Genomic DNA, 18129 nt, shown 5'->3' with positions numbered 1-18129 from the left:
AACACATTTACATTGGTCCAAAAATTGGCGTTGTTTTCTTCATGTAAAATATGTTTTAATAATTTGTGAAATTCTCCCGTTAGACTTTTGTTACCTCTAGATACTGGCGCAGGTTAAAAAACTTGTTAACCACTAATATTTAACTGATGAACCACTTGATTTAAGAGGATTAGATTTTTTGTAATGTACTTATTCATTCACAATCTTTATAATTCACAACTGTCTCTGATTGCAAAATACTGTGAGCAATGCTGTTGATTCGGCAAATCCAAAAGCATTAGAAACCAAGAACAAATGCCAGAGTGAACTCAGTGGGCATCAACCTGTGACACTACACTACATGCAATTTAGAAATGCCTCTGGACTCTCTGGAATCACTACATCTGAAAGAAACATATACATGCATATACATGCATACAATATAAACATGTGCAACCTTCATTGGTTTCATTTATACCCTCTATTCTCTCTCATTTGTTTATAGGACTAAAGATCCTTTACTGACCTGATGCTGAACCCTGCAGGTATCCGTCCTCTCCCTGTTCTCCTGGTTCGGAGGACAAGGCTCTGCTGGTGCTCTCCAGACCCCGGCTCAGGTCGTAATCGTGGTCCCACTCCAGAGGGATGGAGTCCACGCTGGCTGGAGTGTCTCGGCCCGAGCGTTCGGCCCGTAGAGGGACGGCCAGCGACGCAGAGTGACTGGACGAGGGCAGAGGCGACAGAAAACCATCGCCCAGACGCTCACTCCAAGGAAAGCTGGACGCATCAGCAGTCTCGTCCAGATCAAACTCTCGGTCCGAGTAAGAGACGTCATGTTCATCGTCTGTGAGCTGGATAGAGAAGTTACAAATTCTCAGCCGTTTTTGGGATCGAAACCTTGACTAAATTAATTAAAGTAGATTAAATAAAATGTAAAAAAATCAAATAAAAATATGCATGCATAAAATGACTGACTGACTGAATGAATTAATAAATAAAAGGTAAATATAAAAAACAATTCTATATATAAATAAATATTAAAATAAAATTAAAATAAAGCGAATGAATGAATAAACAAGTTAAAATACAAGGTAGATATATAAATAAACATTAAAAGAACTAAATAAAATAAACTAAACACAAATAAATTGGTATATAAAAAATAAATATGAAAATAAAGTGAACAAATAAATAAATAGAGAAAGAAAAAGTAAACATTAATAAAAGATAAATATAAAAACAAATAGTATATATAAAAAAAATAAAATAAAATAAAATAATGAATAGATTACTTAATAAAAAATGTTAACGTATACAAAGGTAAACATAAATATAAATAAATATTTTGTAAAAATCTAATAATTATATGCGTTAATAATTAAATAGTCAATAAATATATGAATACAGGTAGTCATAAATAAAAAGGTACATATAAATAAAGTTAATGAATGAATAAACAAGTTAAAATAAAAGGTAAATATAAATCCAAATAGTATATATAAATAAACATTAAAAGGACTAAATAAAATAAACTAAACACAAATAAATTGGTGTATATAAGTAAATATGAAAATAAAGTGAATGAATAAATAAATAGAGAAAGAAAAAGTAAACATTAATAAAAGATAAATATAAAAACAAATAGTATATATATATATATATATATATATATATATATATATATATATATATATATATTAAAATAAAATAAAATAAAATAATGAATTGATTAACATATGTTAACATATACAAAGGTAAATATAAATAAAAATATAAATGAATATTTTCTAAAAATCTAATAATTATATGTGTTAATAATTAAATATTTATTAAATATATAAATACAGGTAGTCATAAATAAAAAGGTACATATAAATAAATGAATGAATGAATAAGGTACATATAAAAAAGTCATAAATAAATAGAAAAAGAATGCAACAGAACTCCAATATCAGCCAGAAAAAGCTTCTGATGTTTTTAAAGTACCGGTAATCGTATGAGTTTCTTGTAGTAGCGTTCCACACGTCCAAACACTTCCTGGCAGTAACGCTGCAGTTCTTCAAGCTCTTCCTCGATCACAGCAGCATCGATCGGCTCGCTCTTTTCCAGAAGAGCTTCACCCTGCTGGAATATGTGGTCAATCTTGGCTGTGTTCAGCGTGATCTCCTGCTGGAACGCCTGGACGCAGAAGAAAACCTCCATCAGAGGATGACACAGGAGATATGGAGAACACATGCAGTGATAAAAGCCAGAGATGTACCCTCAGCTGCTTGATTTTGGCCTGGATGTCCCACTCGGAGAAATGCTCAATGTTGGTTAACTGCAGGTCCATCTCTGTGAGCCAGACCAAGATACAGTCTCGTGCCGTCTCAAACTCCTCCCGCTGACATATAAAGTGCTGCAGGGGACAGAATTTATTTAAATCTATTTTTTTTATTTAAAAATGTATTTATCTTGCATTTATCTGATAATAATATCATTTATATTATTATAATATATATATATATATATATATATATATATATATATATATATAATACTTTTATGATTCATTATATTAGGTGTTTAATTAATAATAATTATTATTATTACTAATAAAATACTATAACTGAAGTGATATTGTTTATGTAAACTTGCATTTTAAATACAAATTTGACTTACACCATCCAAATCTAGATTTTTAGGAAAGTTTAGCATTAAAGGGGGGGTGAAATGCTCGTTTTCACTCAATATCATGTTAATCTTGAGTACCTATAGAGTAGTACTGCATCCTTCATAAATCCAAAAAGTATTTAGTTTTATTATATTCATAAGAGAAAGATAGTCTGTACCGTTTTTTCCCGTGTGGGCGGAGCTAAAGAATAACGAGCGCCAGTTGCGTTGAGAGCGTTTGGAAGCTGTGACAGCTGTGAAGGCTGAAACTGAACGAGAGCAGCAGCAGCAACGACTCGCTCCGAGCGGGGCTCGAACCCGGGTCTCCGATGGGAGGCGGACGCACTAACAAGGAGGCAGAGATATTTGAAGCAGTTTTACGCACCGCATGCGGTTCCTACACACGATCGTGACCCTTTTTCGTTGGGACTGCATCATCCTTAAGAAATAAACGATGTGCAAATCCGTCGTCAAACTGGGCCTTGTTTGTAAAACAAGCATCTTCGAAATGCAGGGAACAAACACAAACACTTGCACAACTCCGTTGATGCTCTGTAAAAATAAACTCCATCCACTGGTCCCTTAATACTGTTTCTCTTTTGGTAATCTGTGCAGGGTTGTCTTGCCCTTGCAACCAAAAACACACTTCTTTTGTGAGATTTCGCAACGCTCTCGCTCTGATCAGTGAAGTCTGTTGTGCTCTCAGTGCTCTGCTATACGGGAGCGCGCGCTCTTCCGGCAGAAGTGCCTCAGGACCCATATAAGGAAATTCCGCTCCATCTAACATCACACAGAGCCATACTCGAAAAAAACTTTCAGAATCTTGTGACAAACCGGAAGGAGAATTTTTGAAACTTTGTCCATGTTTAGCATGGGAATCCAACTCTTTAACAGTGTAAAAAACTCAGTATGCATGAAATAGCATTTCACCCCCCCTTTAAATAAAAACAGTTTTTGCAAACGTGTGAATGATTTACAATGTATTTATTGATTTCTCTTTAGCAGTTCAATATTTAAAAAACAAAATGTAAAAGTTCAACTATATTTAAAGTTAAAAAATTATTAGAATTAGTGCTAGATACTATTATACATTTGATAGATTTAATTTAACCTCAGCTTAATCGTATTTTAATGATCACTTTAAAAGCAATGATGGAAAGTGATTTTCACAGATTTGTTTTAATATAACGTGCATTAAAGTGATGACTGCCTAATTTTCAAACCAGTATAAAGGGTGGGGTAAAACTACCGTATTTTCCAGACTATAAGTCACACTTTTTTTCATAGTTTGACTGGTCCTGCGACTTATTTATCAAAATTAATTTGACATGAACCAATAGAAAATATTACCGTCTCCAGCCACGAGAGGGCGCTCTATGCTGCTCAGTGCTCCTGTAGTCTACACTGAAGACATAGAGCGCCCTCTGGCGGCTCTAGACGGTAATGTTTTCTCTTGGTTCTTGGTTCTAAATAAATGCGACTTATAGTCCAGTGCGACTTATATATGTTTTTTCCCTCATCATGACGTATTTTTGGACTGATGCGACTTATACTCAGGTGCGACTTATAGTCTGAAAAATACGGTAATCCATCAGCTATGTACCTTTAGCCTGCGTAGGACGGAGGACACTCGTCTCTGAAGGTTGTCCCAGCGCTGGTTGGCGTTGTGGGTCATCTCTCTCAGACCACAGGCCGTGTCGGTGCGATTCTCACGTGCCAGACGCTGATACTGTTTATTGATCAGCTCCAGCTGCGTCAGACTTTCATGCACCTGCCGCTGGAACGTCTAACAAAAAACATAGAGCATTAATATAAATCACATGAATCTGTTCATCAATACTACATTCTTTCAATCTGGATGATCTCACCTCAAATTTCTTGAGCTCCTCTTTGGCAACAGTGTAAAGGACACCTGAGGAGTTTGGCAGCGCGGCTGTCTTCTCCGACGACATGAGCCACTCCTCGAAGTGAGAGAAATCATCCAGAAACTTCTGCCAGAGACGCCACGTCTCCTCAATCCTTTCAAAGAGCAAAGTTTAGGTTTAAATTTGTCATTTAGCACATCTATCTTTAACAAAACATAGAACTACAACTATTAAAACTAGTCTTCATTAACAGAAATAAAGCTGCAATAAAGCTTAAACAGATAAAATAACAAGTAAAATATAATAAAAAATATATTAAAAAAATTAGCTAAATTTAGGTTTAATTAACAAGCACATGAACATCGCGAAGGTATATTTAGCATTGTTATAATTAACGTAAACTAAAACTTTAACAATTAAAAATCATTTTTATTAATTGCAATAAAGCTGCAATCAAGCTGCAATACAAAAAAATATATATATCAGGTTTTGGTATCTTACTGAAATAAAAAAAAGTAAATAAAAAGTCGAAGTAGTAAAATTACTAAAATGAAAACTGAAATTACAATAAGTCAAAGCTAAATATAAATAAAAAATGCACAAACTAGAACTAAAATGTAAATAAAAATGATAAATAATAACACCAACTTTCAGAAAGATATATTTCCATACTAAATTCTACAAAATGAAATATGTATTCAGTGTACAGTATGCACATTTTAAGCATGAGTAGATAAAATCACTTGCCAAAATGTGCAGTATACAAGTCAACAAACTGTATCCCACAATGCAATGCACTCAACTTGACCTTCCAGTTTAAAAGTGAAAATTAAACTAGTTTTCAGGTTGACTATATTACAAGATACACATTTAACACAAAAAAAGCATAATAACTGGTTCCTGAACTCAGAATAAAACAGGTATTATATCGTGGGTCATACTTGAGTCTCCTCTCCATGGACATGGCACAGATGCTCCTCCAGCGGCGGTCCAGGCTGCGTGTGGCCTGCTGGATGGAGTCACACTCGGCGTCTGTAGCACACGCGTCACAGTCGTGCAGCAACACCTCACACAGGTTCAGCACGGACGCCACACCTGTGCTGTGCTTCTCGATGTCTCTCTGCAGCTCCTGAACCAAGGCCATGAATAATGCTTCATCCGAATGCTTTCAGAATGCAGTGTGTGTGTGTGTGTGTGTGTGTGTGTGTGTACCTGCTGTAGATCTAGTTTCCTCTGGATCTCCTGGTAGTGTGTGTGTGTGTGTGTGTGTTTACCTGCTGTAGATCTAGTTTCCTCTGGATCTCCTGGTGGTCACAGGTGTCGTACACGATGGGACGGGACAGTTCGGTCTCGATGTGGCCGAGCCAAGAGCGCAGGCTATTCATGTTCTTATCCAGCTGCTGAACGGCCACTAAAGTCTCCCGCAGCTTCTTCACCCTGAACACACACAGACATCGACATCTTTTTCACAACTTATCTATATACAGTATAACATTTAATGTTAGTTAGTTAACTAAAACCTTTCCCTACTTCATAAATGTCCTGTTTTTATAATAAAACTATTTAAATGAAGACTTCTAACACTAGCGTGCTCTAATTCTTTTTGTCTGTTTTCTTTTTGTTTATTATATTATTTGAAAGCCCATGCTACGTGTACTGTGTTAAGCTAACTGAGACTTGTTATAGCACTTATATATCATTGCTCTTTTGTTAAGTTGATTTGGATAAAAGCATCTGCTAAATGAATAAATGTAAATTTAAATGTAAATATGAAAAGATTTTAGTATAAAACTTATTTTATTGAATTCATTATTATTTATTGCAACGGCAGCATCTTTCACTTCCATTTAGTATCTTGATGTACTAAAATTACAACTAAAACAGAAATTAAAAATTAACAGACATGATAAAAAAATATATATTAAAAACTAATAAAAATGACAAAAACGCAAAACGAAATTACAAAATAAATCATTAAAATTAATGAAATCTGAAAGTAAAAATAATAATTAATTCAATAAAATAACAGTTTTATACTAAAATCTTTTCATATTCACATGTAAATTTACATTTATTCATTAAGCACACACTTTTATCCAAAGCGACTTACAAATAAGGACAATAGAAGCAATCAAAAACAACAAGAGAGCAATGATATATAAGAGCTATAACAAGTCTCAGTTAGCTTAACACAGTACACGTAGCAAGGGCTTTTAAATAATAATAAAGAGAAAGAAATCAGATAGAATAGAAAAAGATTTAGAGCAAGCTAGTGTTAGAGGTCTTGATATAAATAGTTTTATTATAAAAACAGGACACTTGTGAAGTAGGGAGAAGTAATGTAATCACAACACACAACACAAGCACTTTCGAGCAAATATGATGTAAATTAGTTCAGATAATGCCAAGCACACTGCGGTGTGTGTGTTCCAGTACCTGGCCCCAATGAGGTCGAGCAGGTGCTGCCAGCGTTCATTGACTTTCCCCAGTTTGTGTTGGATGTCAGAGGCTTTGCTCTCATGACTGGCCCGAGCTAAACGTTCACCCAGCTGCTGGAGCTCCTGTTTATTCTCCTGAACCACCGCCACCTCTTCCTGATAGTCCTGAGACACAGCAACAACAGACTAAAACTCAGTTCAACTCCAGATAAAACAAGTTGCTTTTCAGACACCGCTTATGCAAATGGGGTAACCATGGAAACCACGGTTTCCGCCAAATTACCATTTGAGCTACAGTCGTTGTTAATACTATATTAAGACACTTACAGCTTGGTGTTAGGCAACACTGTCTTAAAAATAACTGTAAAATAGAATAATGTTAAATCAAATTAAATATTATTTTTATTTAAAAAAAAACAAAACAAATTATATATAATCATGCAATATATTACATTATATATTGCATTAAAAATATATATATAAAATACATAAATTACAAATATCAATATCTAAAATAAGTTTGATGTTATATTGCATATGTAATTATATCTTTTATTATAAGTAATTAAAAAATATATAAAATACTATTGCACATATTATAATTCTATGATTGAATACTATAGACAGTACATAGATATATAGTATTTAATTACAGAACATGAAATACAAGCGAAATATTTGTAACTGAAAAAGAGTACGATTTGATGGTTACCTTTCGTAGTTTCTCGATCATCTCTTCGATGCTGATGTCTCCATTCTGGGATACTTTGCTTTCCATTTGTGTCAGCCATTCACACAGCTCCTTGTATTTATCATTGAAGACGGCCCATTCATTCAGCTTCTCACTCACCTGCTGCCTGCGCAGACACAGCTGCACACACACACACACACACACATACTTCACTTATTACAAATATGGTTGAGCATTTAAGCTAAATCTAAGTAGATTCAATTAAATATTTAGCCACAACATCTCTCTGTATCTTTGCAATGTGCAAAATGAAAAAGTATATAAACACACACGCCCAGAAAAGCAGAAATCAGACCATAAGGGCAAAGCAGTATGCTTACCAGAGCCTCATTTACAATACAGCACGAGTGAAGCGTTTCTGTCAGACTGTGCCTAGAGTTAAATCTTTCTACTGAAATATCAAATGTACTCTCACATCCTGTGGTGTCTCAGCTCACGCACCGGATGCCACAGAAGACAGAGGCTGCATGAAACATCTTCCTCGCTTTGCATTCAAGTTTCACGTTGAGCTAAAAACTGGTGCTTTGCATTACTCAACTGGAACTGGATTGCACAGCAAAACCGTTTTTGAAGACTGTGTTTTAAAACCTAATGAGCTTCCTATGGAGCCCAGATAGCACTTTTATGAATGTGCCTATGATATCCTAAAAGGTTTTGGATAGAATTTGCACTCACAATGCATGCTTATGTAGTAAAACAGCGCCACCTAATGGTTAGATGTGTACCTGGTGAAAGATCTCCTCCCACTGGCGGTGCAGGAGCTCAATGCGTTCCTGCAGCACGCGCAGATCTTCAGGACTGATGAAACTGGACAGAGACTCTCTCAACGCCGTCAGATGGGTCAGATCCTCCTTCCAGCCGTCAAACATGCTCTCCAGATCCTGCAGGAAATGGGTGTTCATTATGTCTCATCATTTCATTGTTGTTCAGTTATTGATTGTTATTGTGCATACCTTGCAGCGCATCTGTTCAGACTGCAGATCCTCGTGCCGATCTGGGAGCGGATGGGAAAGCTGGTGTTTGAAAGCTCTCAGTTTCTCCAGAGATCCTCCGATACCTTTTTCACATCTCTCCCAATCCTACATGCAGTTTGAAAGTGTGTCAGTCAAAGTCAAAGTGGTTTTTGAGACCAACACATTCGAAACAATTACAGTATCATGCATCGCTCTATTATCAGAAAAAAAACCTTTAAATCAATGTAGTGATGCAAACAAACTCATGCAGACTTTTATTTGAGAGCAAAATAAATAAAAATGGACCGATGTGGAACTGCTATAAAGCGATTTTTGACAGAATCAGGGACACACACAAACTTGAAAAATACAATTATCTTTACAATAATCTAAAACACCCAAACACACGTTTTTAAAACTAATAATAATCAAGAAACTAATAGTTTTTTTTAAATATATAAAGTTTTTATTTTTATATTTTCCAACTTTATTTGAATGTGTATTTTAAATGTTTAGTAATTTTGTCATGTTTTTGCCATTTTTATTATTATTATTTTTAAAAAATGTCAGTACAGTTTTTATTATTTTTTACTTCAGTTTTATACTAAACTATGAATAAATAAAAGGTTTTTATAAAGAATTTTATTTCAAGTTAATTTATGTTTTCAGGTTTAGTTAACTACAATTACCCTGATAGTAGTATTTAACTGTTATTTTAATATTATTATTAACTTATATCCATATTTATTATGTATATGCGCATTCTTATTTTTAATATCATTTTTGATATTGATATTTATATCATTATTTTAATTAATTATACATATACTGAATATGTAAACACAAACAACAACATAAAAACATCGGGTGCAAGAGCTTCTAGGAACACTATTTTATAAACAGTGTTCCAACATCCTTTGTCAAATAAATTAAATACCAAGGATTTTTACTAAAGATTTAATTAATTTCCATGAATTTTCCAGACTTGGAAATTACAAATAAAAATATTTTCAAATTAACTGAAATTAATTCATCATTAATATTTATTTATGAAAATGAATAAGTGAATAAAAAGAGACGCCTGGTTTTTCATGCTCATGGGAGAGATGACTACATTTTTGGAAGATATGTATTTATTTATATTGCAAGAAAAACATCATATCGCTGTGACATGGAGAACTCTACCTTGAGCAGGACGGCCAGCTCTTTCTTGTGTTCCTCCAGGCGGAAGTTGGCATGTCTCCAGCGCTCCTGTATGTCGAGCAGCTCCTCTTGTAGAGCGGCTTCAGCTCGTGTGTCGGCAGACAGAAGCAGCTGTCTCCCTGCCTCCACCGTCAGGATGTAACTGCCCTGCTGTCTCAGCAGAACCTTCTCCCTCAGCTGCAGGATCAACCGAGCGTCAGGAGGGGGCGCTCACAGCCAGCACAAAAGCATGTTAGATCAAACAATACTTACCTGAACTGCATCCAGCATGGCTCGTGCCTGTTGCAGTGGCACAGGTGCACACGCCTGCAGGGTCTCGGCCTGATGGGACGCTTCCACCAACCACTTCCTCAGCTTCTCCACCATCTTCCTGTAGCGCTGCCACTGCCGCAGGAGACTGTCTATGATGCCCCTGCGCTGCTGTGCCCGTCTCACCACACCATGCCACTGGTTACTGAGCAGAGCCAGCTTCAGCTTGAACTCATCTCTAGAGACACGGGTCAGGTTCGATATGAGCGTTCAGTGTGTTCAGGTATATTGAATGCTAGTATCCTGCACATGCATATATCTGATGATGTCGCTCACCTGTCGTCCACCTGTCCCTGCTCCAGCATGTGTTGTCCATCGCTGATAATAGAGTGAAGGATCTGCTGTCTGCTGAACATCTCCGCCTGAAACAGCTGTGACATTGCTCATTTATTAGCATCTAGGCAAGGTTTGCAACTCCTGATTTGCTTTTGTTCGTCTCACCTCATGAGCTCTCTGCTGCTCCATCAGGCTCTGGAAGTTTCCGGAAATCTCCACGGTCAGTTTCTCCTCCGTCTGCACCAGGAACTCCATCCACGCCTCGCACTTCTCCAGAAATGTCTGCTGCTGTAGTAGAAGGGCCTGAAGTTTGCTGAGAAGAGGATTTAGACATCTTTTAGAAGGTAAACACAGTTGACACTATATATTATAGTACTATATATTTCCATGAAGCTCTTTACAAAGCGCCATGCAGAGTATTTAAGAGTACTATCATCCTTGTTCATGTTGAGTTGGAGCAAACCTGAATCTCTCAGTGGTCTGAGCTGAGGAGGTGGACCAGCTTCTGTTGAGGTTCTGCAGGCGTTTCATCTCCGAGTCGTTGAGAGGGAGTCTGTAACCCAGTTCATTCAGCCGCTCCAGATCAGGAGCCATTCTGCTGAACTTCAGCATTTGTTTCTGCACAGAAAAACACACAAAAAACATCGGTGGTCAACGAATATATTAGCCAGCTCATTTTAAGTGACACAGTACACGTTTACGATTTTTTGAGTGTATCTGAAGTACATAATGATCAAAAAATAAATAAAGTGAATCAAATGGAAGCTGCCTTAATTGTTTCCTATACAGTTTATGTATATGTAAAACATCTCTGTATAAAAATAATAACATAATAAATTAGATACAATTAACATTATGTGTCCAATATATTCGACTAACAGTGTACATATCGGCTACCCTGATCCTGGGTTAATCTAGTATTATTTATATACTACTATAGTATTTATTTATATTTTGAAGTAGCTTTGATGTTTAGATTTCCAAATGTTAATTTTAGTTTAAGTTTTAGTAATTTTGTTATGTGAGTTAATGATTTTTATTAAACAGATTTTTTTTTCTTCAGATTTATTTTAAGGTTATTTTGGTTATATTTATATACTACTGTAGTGTTTATTAATATTTTGAATTAGCTTTGATTTTTAGATTTTCACATTTTTATTTTAGTACATTTTCAGTAATTTTGTTATGTGAGTTAATGATTTTTATTTAACTGATTATTATTTTTTTATTTCCTTCAGATTTATTTCAAGCTTATTTTGGTATTATTTATATTATATAATATTTAATAATATTTTTATATTTTTAGATTGACATTTTTTTTGTGATTTTGTTATGTGCTTTACTGATTTTAATGTATTTTTTTTTATCTCAGTTTTAGTTTTAGCAATTTTAACAAAGGCAACATTAAAAAAATAATTCATATAATGTTTATATTTTATTTTATTTCGGCTTTAATTCAATTAACGAAAAAAAATATTGTTTTTGATAAACAAGAACAGCACTGATTCGATTTTTCCAGGCATCCCAGCATCATTTATCCATTCATTCTTGTATACCTTGAGTTCCTCCATGCGGTCCCGGATCAGTGACTGGTCAGAGGAACCGTTGGGATCCTGGCCTTTCAGAACCTCCTCAGCTTCCACGATCCAGCGGGACAGAGAGTCCAACTGCTCATTAAACGTCTCATAGTCCTGAACTCCAGCCTGGAGAGAAAACCCCTCAGTACCAAACACTCAAACACTCTGACAGGGCACTGAATGCTCTTCTTCACTCACCTGCAGCGCCACCTGCTGTCGGCTCAGGCTCTGCTCTACAGCACCGAGGCGTTGGGTGAGACACAGGTGGTCAGACTGGATGGAGGCCGCAGCAGAGGTGTCCACCTGCTGTTTGAGCTGCTCTCCCAGCTCCAGTAAAACCTGCAGAGACGCCTGGACGGGAGCCTGAGAGCGCAGCAGCTCCTGAAGACACATGGCATGAGAGGAAATGAATCTACATTCCTAATGTGGCTGATTATGAATTCAAAAAAAGCTACACAAGAAGTTGCTGCTGAGAATTTATGATTATTGCATATTGGATCCACAAACTATTTAAAAACTATTCACAAACCTGTATTTTCTGTATTCCACAGGATCTACAGCGATAGATATAATGCCTTATACTACACATTATAATTAATAATATTGTTTTATATCCACAGCTAATCTAAAATCTAATTTAAACATATACAATTCATTAAATATTATTTTAAATGAGTTAAATGCATTTACAACTCGGATTGAGATGAACATGATTCTGCTTTCTCAATAAGGGTTAATATGAAATATAAAAATGCAGAGAAGTAGTGGCTGTTCAGAATTGATGATTAGTGCATTAGTAGAAAAGTCAAACACTTATTTATGAGAGCATATCATACAATTGATTTTAAGGCATTACATCAAGAAAAAAAAAAGAAATTAAAATGAATAAAAAAAATAACTATAAATGATTATAATACATTAAATACAATTTAATGTGGATACTTCTGACGTTAATGTTAATGTTCACGTTCATGTTAACAGATACAACATTTGATCTTAAAAATGTAGCAGTAGATGTTGAGACTTAACTAAGATTAACAAACGCTGTAGAAGTATTGTTCATTCTTAGTTAAACTAATGTTAACATGAAATCTTAAGGTAAAGTTTTACCACATAATCACACACACACACACACACACAGTTGCACTCACAGCACAGTCTTGGATCCAGGTGGACACTTCCTCCTCGGTGATGTCTTTGTGGCCGGCTGTCTTCAGCATCTGGTTTGCTCTCTCCTCTAGTGTCTGGATGCTGGAGTCGCTCTGTCCATGAAGATCTTTATAGCTCTGCCACAGCTGCAGGAGAGCTTTACTGCTCTTCAGACGCTCCACGATCTCCTCCTGCAGACTGGTCCACCTGAAGACCACAAAACACACACACTTCCAATCCATCAACCTCACTCTCAAAACCATTTGACTTTACAAACTAAAACACTTTGGATTATAGATTGATGTTTTTTAGCTGATACATTTTTCACTGAAGTCCTAGACTCAAGTTAGAACTGTATCCGTATTTTCCGGACTATAAGCACTTTTTTCCATAGTTTGGCTGGTCCCGCGACTTATAGTCAGGTGCGACTTATTTATCAAAATTAATTTGATATGAACCAAGAGAAATGAACTAAGAGACATGAACCAAAAGAAAAAATTACCGTCCCCAGCCTCCAGAGGGCGCTCTATGCTGCTAATTTTCCTGTAGTCTACACTGAAGAGCCCTCTCGTGGCTGTAGATGGTAATGTTTTCTCTTGGTTCTTGATTCCAAATAAATGCGACTTATAGTCCAGTGCGACTTATAGTCCGAAAAACACGGTAGAGAGAAACATTTTAAAAAAAGTACTGTGACAGTATCATCGTATGCTATATATGCGCACACACACACACACATATATAAATAATTGACAGACAATGAAAACTGCACCTGGCGTTAATGTCTTTCAGTGTGTTATTGAGTGTGTCAGACACAGACGGTTGACACTCCTCCAGAAGCTGATGTGTAACTGATCCAAATTTTCTCAGACTGCTTTCTTGCTTCTCCAGCTCCTCCTGCAGGTTCTACAGATGTCCCAAGAAAGAACATGAGTTATTTTGTCCACTTCCGGTCCATATTTTACAATTGCACTTGCTTTACCTGCAGGCTCTCCACCTGTAGCCGTGAAGCCTCCAGAGATCCTGTGAGCAGACGGTAGCGGGACACAGAGTAGCGTCCCTCCGTCAGGTAGACGTTGATCTCTTCAGACGCTTGTTTGTATTGACTCCACTTGTCCTGGACAGACTTCAGACTGATCTTGAGCTGTCCGATCTGAGACATAGCAATTCAAACACAATTGAGCCCACGAACAAACACTACAACTATATATAAATTCTTACTTCTAGAATACTCAGTATGCTCTAATTAAAACAGTACATACCAGGTGGTCCAGATTGGCCCATGTGTTATTCAGGGCTTGTAGAGACTCCATGACCACAGCACAGGCCTCGTCGGTCTTATTCTGGACGAGAGCACAAGCCTGTTCCTCCACTCTCTCCAGCTCCTTCTCCTTCTCCTTCAGCATCTCCTCAATCTCCTGAAGTGACATGTGAGATAAAGAGAAATCTGTGTGCCAGTCGTAGAGGTGACATTGAATAAAATAAGATTGTCTTTGGTCAAACCTGGCAGTCTTTGAGAGCGTTCTGCACAGAGGATAAGTTCTCAATCCTGTGTTTTCTCTTGAGTCTGTCCTCCTGAGCGTTCAGCCATGCCTGAAGAGTCTGAACTTTACCCTCGTATTCAACCCAGGATTCTGACAAGCCTTCCAGAAACTGTACCTGAAACAACAAAAGTTACATTTAACAACACATTTGCGACCCCGGACCACAAAAACCATCTTAAGTCCCTTAAACCCGAACCAGTCACCCCCCATTTTCGACATGGAGACAGAAATGACATTCCCAAAATAAAAAGGCTTCTGCTCATGATTCTTTCTGACCAGATACATAATCATAATACTGATACATATACATAATACTGTTCAAGAATCAGAATCACTCAGACTGTTATGATAATAGAGGTATATAAACTCAAACATAAAAACAAAAATAAAAATATTAAAATCATATTTTTTAAATGTATTTAAAAAATTGTTGATGTATGATATGAGTTTAGAAACACAAAGTAGCTAAAGCCACAAGTCTACCAATGCTTCATTTGAAATTTCATAATCTAATCTGTAAAACTGTGAATTTTATGAAATATTTCCTAAGGCCATGTCATGTGTGTTTTTAGAGAAGGCTAATCAGATTGATTTATGGCCCTTGTCATAAATACATTGTAGCAGTCAAATTTATTGATTTTTATATTATGCCAAAAATCATTAGGATATCAAGTAAAGATCATGTTCCATGAACATATTTTGTAAATTTCCTACAATAAATATATCAAAACTTAATTAATGATCAGTAATATGCATTGCTAAGAACTTTATCTGGACAACTTTAAAAGTGATTTTCTCAGTATTTTGATTTTTTTTTTTTTTTTGCAACCTCAGATTCCAGATTTTCAAACAGTTGCATTTCGGCCAAATATTGTCGTATTCTAATATCAATTGAAATATGATATATAAATCTCAATTTCAAAAAATGCACACTTATGTCTGGTTTTGTGGTCTAGTGTCAAGTTTGTGCAATTTTATGACACAATTTAGCAATCATGTAGCAAAGACTAACACTAATTCAAAATCTGTATGTAATCACCATTTACAGTAGTATGCAAATATTACAATGACATCATTGCTGACATATAAAAATAAAAGTACCACTCTATAAGAGTGGTTCTCAACAAGGTGGCTCTTATTAAACGTTTGTGGGGCTGCAGGATGACTGAAATAATGGATAAAAATGACTAAAGTAGAACATAAAATTGTCAAAATAGTCGTAATTGTTTTTTTGGCACACAAAAGCGTTCACGTCGCTTCAGAACTATACATTTGAAATAGCACGGAAGTGTTAGGGGACTGGAACAACATAAGGGTGAGTATTAATGACAATGATGAGTTAAAATTTTAAATCGTAAATAAAAAAAAATAAATAAAAAAAACAGCTTGGAATGAAATGATCTCCCAGAAGTCTGACTAGAGTCTGAAGAGTGTGAAGTCTGCAGCTGAAGTCTCACCCTCTCTGTGATACGTGTCTGCAGTATCTGCCAGCGACCGTTCATGGCACCAAGTTTCTCTGCGAAATCTGTTTTATCGCTGCGTTTGCTCTCCGCGTCTGCACCACTGATCTGGAGCACTGACTGATTCACAAAGTCCACGGTCAGCTGTTTGCAGTTCACATCCACTCTGAAGCCCTACAGAAAGTAAATGATAACCACACGAAGAAAACAGTTCTCCATTATACACAGAAAAATACACTTCTGTAGACTTCTGAAGATAAAATCCAATCCAACCAAATATGATAGACCTTTTGTAGACTCTTAACTGGTCTAAAACAGCTGAATAAAGTCACCTTGTATCGCTGCAGGTACTCCTGGATGACCTTTGACCCGACAGCCCCTTTGAGATTCTCCTCGTCCTCTACTATCACTCGCTCCATCAATGACATCCAGTTCACAAGCTCGGTGATAGCATGACGGGATGCTAGCTTATCCATCTGAGACTAAAACAAAAAAATATATTAATTACATTCAAAAGATGAAGGAACCCCAGATATTGAACTAATTCTATTTGTTGGAGCAGAAAGGCCTGTTTTTTATTGAGTGGAAGTGCTGGTCAGTACCTGGTGGAGTTTTTCTTGAACTACTGGAATGTGGGCGAGCAGTTCTGACCACTGAGAGTCCAGACGGGCGAGTTCAGAGCGCAGGGACGTGGTGTCCATCTTCTTGAGTCTGAGCAGCTGGTTTCCCTCGTTCAGCACTGAGGCCTTCAGACTGGAGCGGCTCTCCACCTCCTTACTGAACTCCTGCACAGAAGACAAGACACAACGTCTCAGGTGGTTTCTGGAATTACTTCTTTATAGACATCCAAAAATATAAATAATTATGCAGATAATAATTGGTGAATTATCCATAATTGTTCATTTAATCTTCTTTCGAAAATATTTTCGTTGACAAAAACAGAATATCAGTTATTTTATAATAACTATATATTATTATTATTAAAATAAAATACAATAGAAAAATTAATAAATTAAATAAATATGGTCCGGGACACTGGGATAGGCTTAATAAAAAATACAAATATTAAATTTAATTTAATAAAATTAAAAATAAAATTAAAAATAAAATTAAAAATAAAAATAAAAATAAAAATAAAAATAAAATAAAATAAAATAAAATAAAATAAAATAAAATAAAATAAAATAAATATGGTCCGATACACTGGGATAGGCTTAATAAATAAAAAAAATTAAATAATTAAATTAAAAAATAAAATAAAAATTTTATAAAATAAAATAAAATAAAATAAAATAAAATAAAATAAAATAAAATAAAATAAAATAAAATAAAATAATTCAATTTTGTTCACTAGCAAAGCTTGGACCAGTATGGTCTTTCTGGTGAAACTGGTTGACCAAATGTACCAACATCCCAAACACCCCATGCCTGTGATTTCTTAACATTGCACCAGTCTAACTAACCAGAAAAGCTGATAGCTGGTCTTTAACCATCTCCAGTTCCTGAGGACCAGCAACAAACTGTGTGTTCCAGAACTCCAAGCGTTCCAGAGCCTCCTGTAGCCAGCGACTCAGTTCAACAGACTCACGCTTATACCTATGACAAACAACATGCACATTTAATATAAAATATAATAATTAAACAACAGACATGAAATTCAGTTGAAAAAATCCCCTGACCTTGTCGAGTGCTTCAGGATGGATTCCAGGATCTGTAGCTCTTTGTCGATCTTGGTGGAGTTGTTGAGCCAGTGCTCGCCCAAAAGAGTGAGCTTGTTCTCCAGGCTGGAGCAGCTCACATATGACAGAAGACGCTTCCCTTCCTCCAGCACCTGATGCAGCTTGTGTTGGTGCTCCATCAGACTGGCTTTAAGAGCCTGATATCGTGACGATAATGGAAGGTCAAGTTGGAAAAGTCGATCAGATACAGTTAGACTGGTATTATTAGATTGTTTCATAATAACAGTTCAAACCCAT

The 18129-nt window shown here is 35.9% G+C and overlaps 1 protein-coding gene across 4 annotated transcripts in view; it reads right to left on the bottom strand.

Moving 5' to 3' along the window:
- Nucleotides 1-18129, bottom strand: part of LOC128031786 (nesprin-1) — a 103637-nt gene that overhangs the window by 10863 nt on the left and 74645 nt on the right. For all 4 annotated transcript variants that reach the window (XM_052620208.1, XM_052620210.1, XM_052620212.1 and 1 more), the window contains 28 exons: nucleotides 17833-18029; nucleotides 17617-17749; nucleotides 16756-16938; nucleotides 16486-16635; nucleotides 16151-16327; nucleotides 14653-14808; nucleotides 14412-14567; nucleotides 14132-14302; nucleotides 13922-14055; nucleotides 13155-13359; nucleotides 12202-12384; nucleotides 11983-12129; nucleotides 10890-11044; nucleotides 10592-10739; nucleotides 10427-10521; nucleotides 10094-10328; nucleotides 9824-10018; nucleotides 8639-8764; nucleotides 8411-8566; nucleotides 7647-7805; nucleotides 6933-7099; nucleotides 5771-5933; nucleotides 5438-5625; nucleotides 4500-4650; nucleotides 4235-4417; nucleotides 2240-2377; nucleotides 1966-2157; nucleotides 506-830 (listed from right to left, as the gene is read on the bottom strand). In XM_052620208.1, the coding sequence (XP_052476168.1) occupies nucleotides 506-830; nucleotides 1966-2157; nucleotides 2240-2377; nucleotides 4235-4417; nucleotides 4500-4650; nucleotides 5438-5625; nucleotides 5771-5933; nucleotides 6933-7099; nucleotides 7647-7805; nucleotides 8411-8566; nucleotides 8639-8764; nucleotides 9824-10018; nucleotides 10094-10328; nucleotides 10427-10521; nucleotides 10592-10739; nucleotides 10890-11044; nucleotides 11983-12129; nucleotides 12202-12384; nucleotides 13155-13359; nucleotides 13922-14055; nucleotides 14132-14302; nucleotides 14412-14567; nucleotides 14653-14808; nucleotides 16151-16327; nucleotides 16486-16635; nucleotides 16756-16938; nucleotides 17617-17749; nucleotides 17833-18029 (4768 nt within the window). The remainder of the gene's footprint in view (nucleotides 1-505; nucleotides 831-1965; nucleotides 2158-2239; nucleotides 2378-4234; nucleotides 4418-4499; nucleotides 4651-5437; nucleotides 5626-5770; nucleotides 5934-6932; nucleotides 7100-7646; nucleotides 7806-8410; nucleotides 8567-8638; nucleotides 8765-9823; nucleotides 10019-10093; nucleotides 10329-10426; nucleotides 10522-10591; nucleotides 10740-10889; nucleotides 11045-11982; nucleotides 12130-12201; nucleotides 12385-13154; nucleotides 13360-13921; nucleotides 14056-14131; nucleotides 14303-14411; nucleotides 14568-14652; nucleotides 14809-16150; nucleotides 16328-16485; nucleotides 16636-16755; nucleotides 16939-17616; nucleotides 17750-17832; nucleotides 18030-18129) is intronic.

The sequence above is a fragment of the Carassius gibelio genome, chromosome A17, assembly GCF_023724105.1.
Source record: "Carassius gibelio isolate Cgi1373 ecotype wild population from Czech Republic chromosome A17, carGib1.2-hapl.c, whole genome shotgun sequence".
In the NCBI taxonomy this organism is placed as follows: Eukaryota; Metazoa; Chordata; class Actinopteri; order Cypriniformes; family Cyprinidae; genus Carassius; species Carassius gibelio.
Note: the sequence above shows the minus strand (reverse complement) of the source record. Positions and strands in the feature narration are given on the sequence as shown.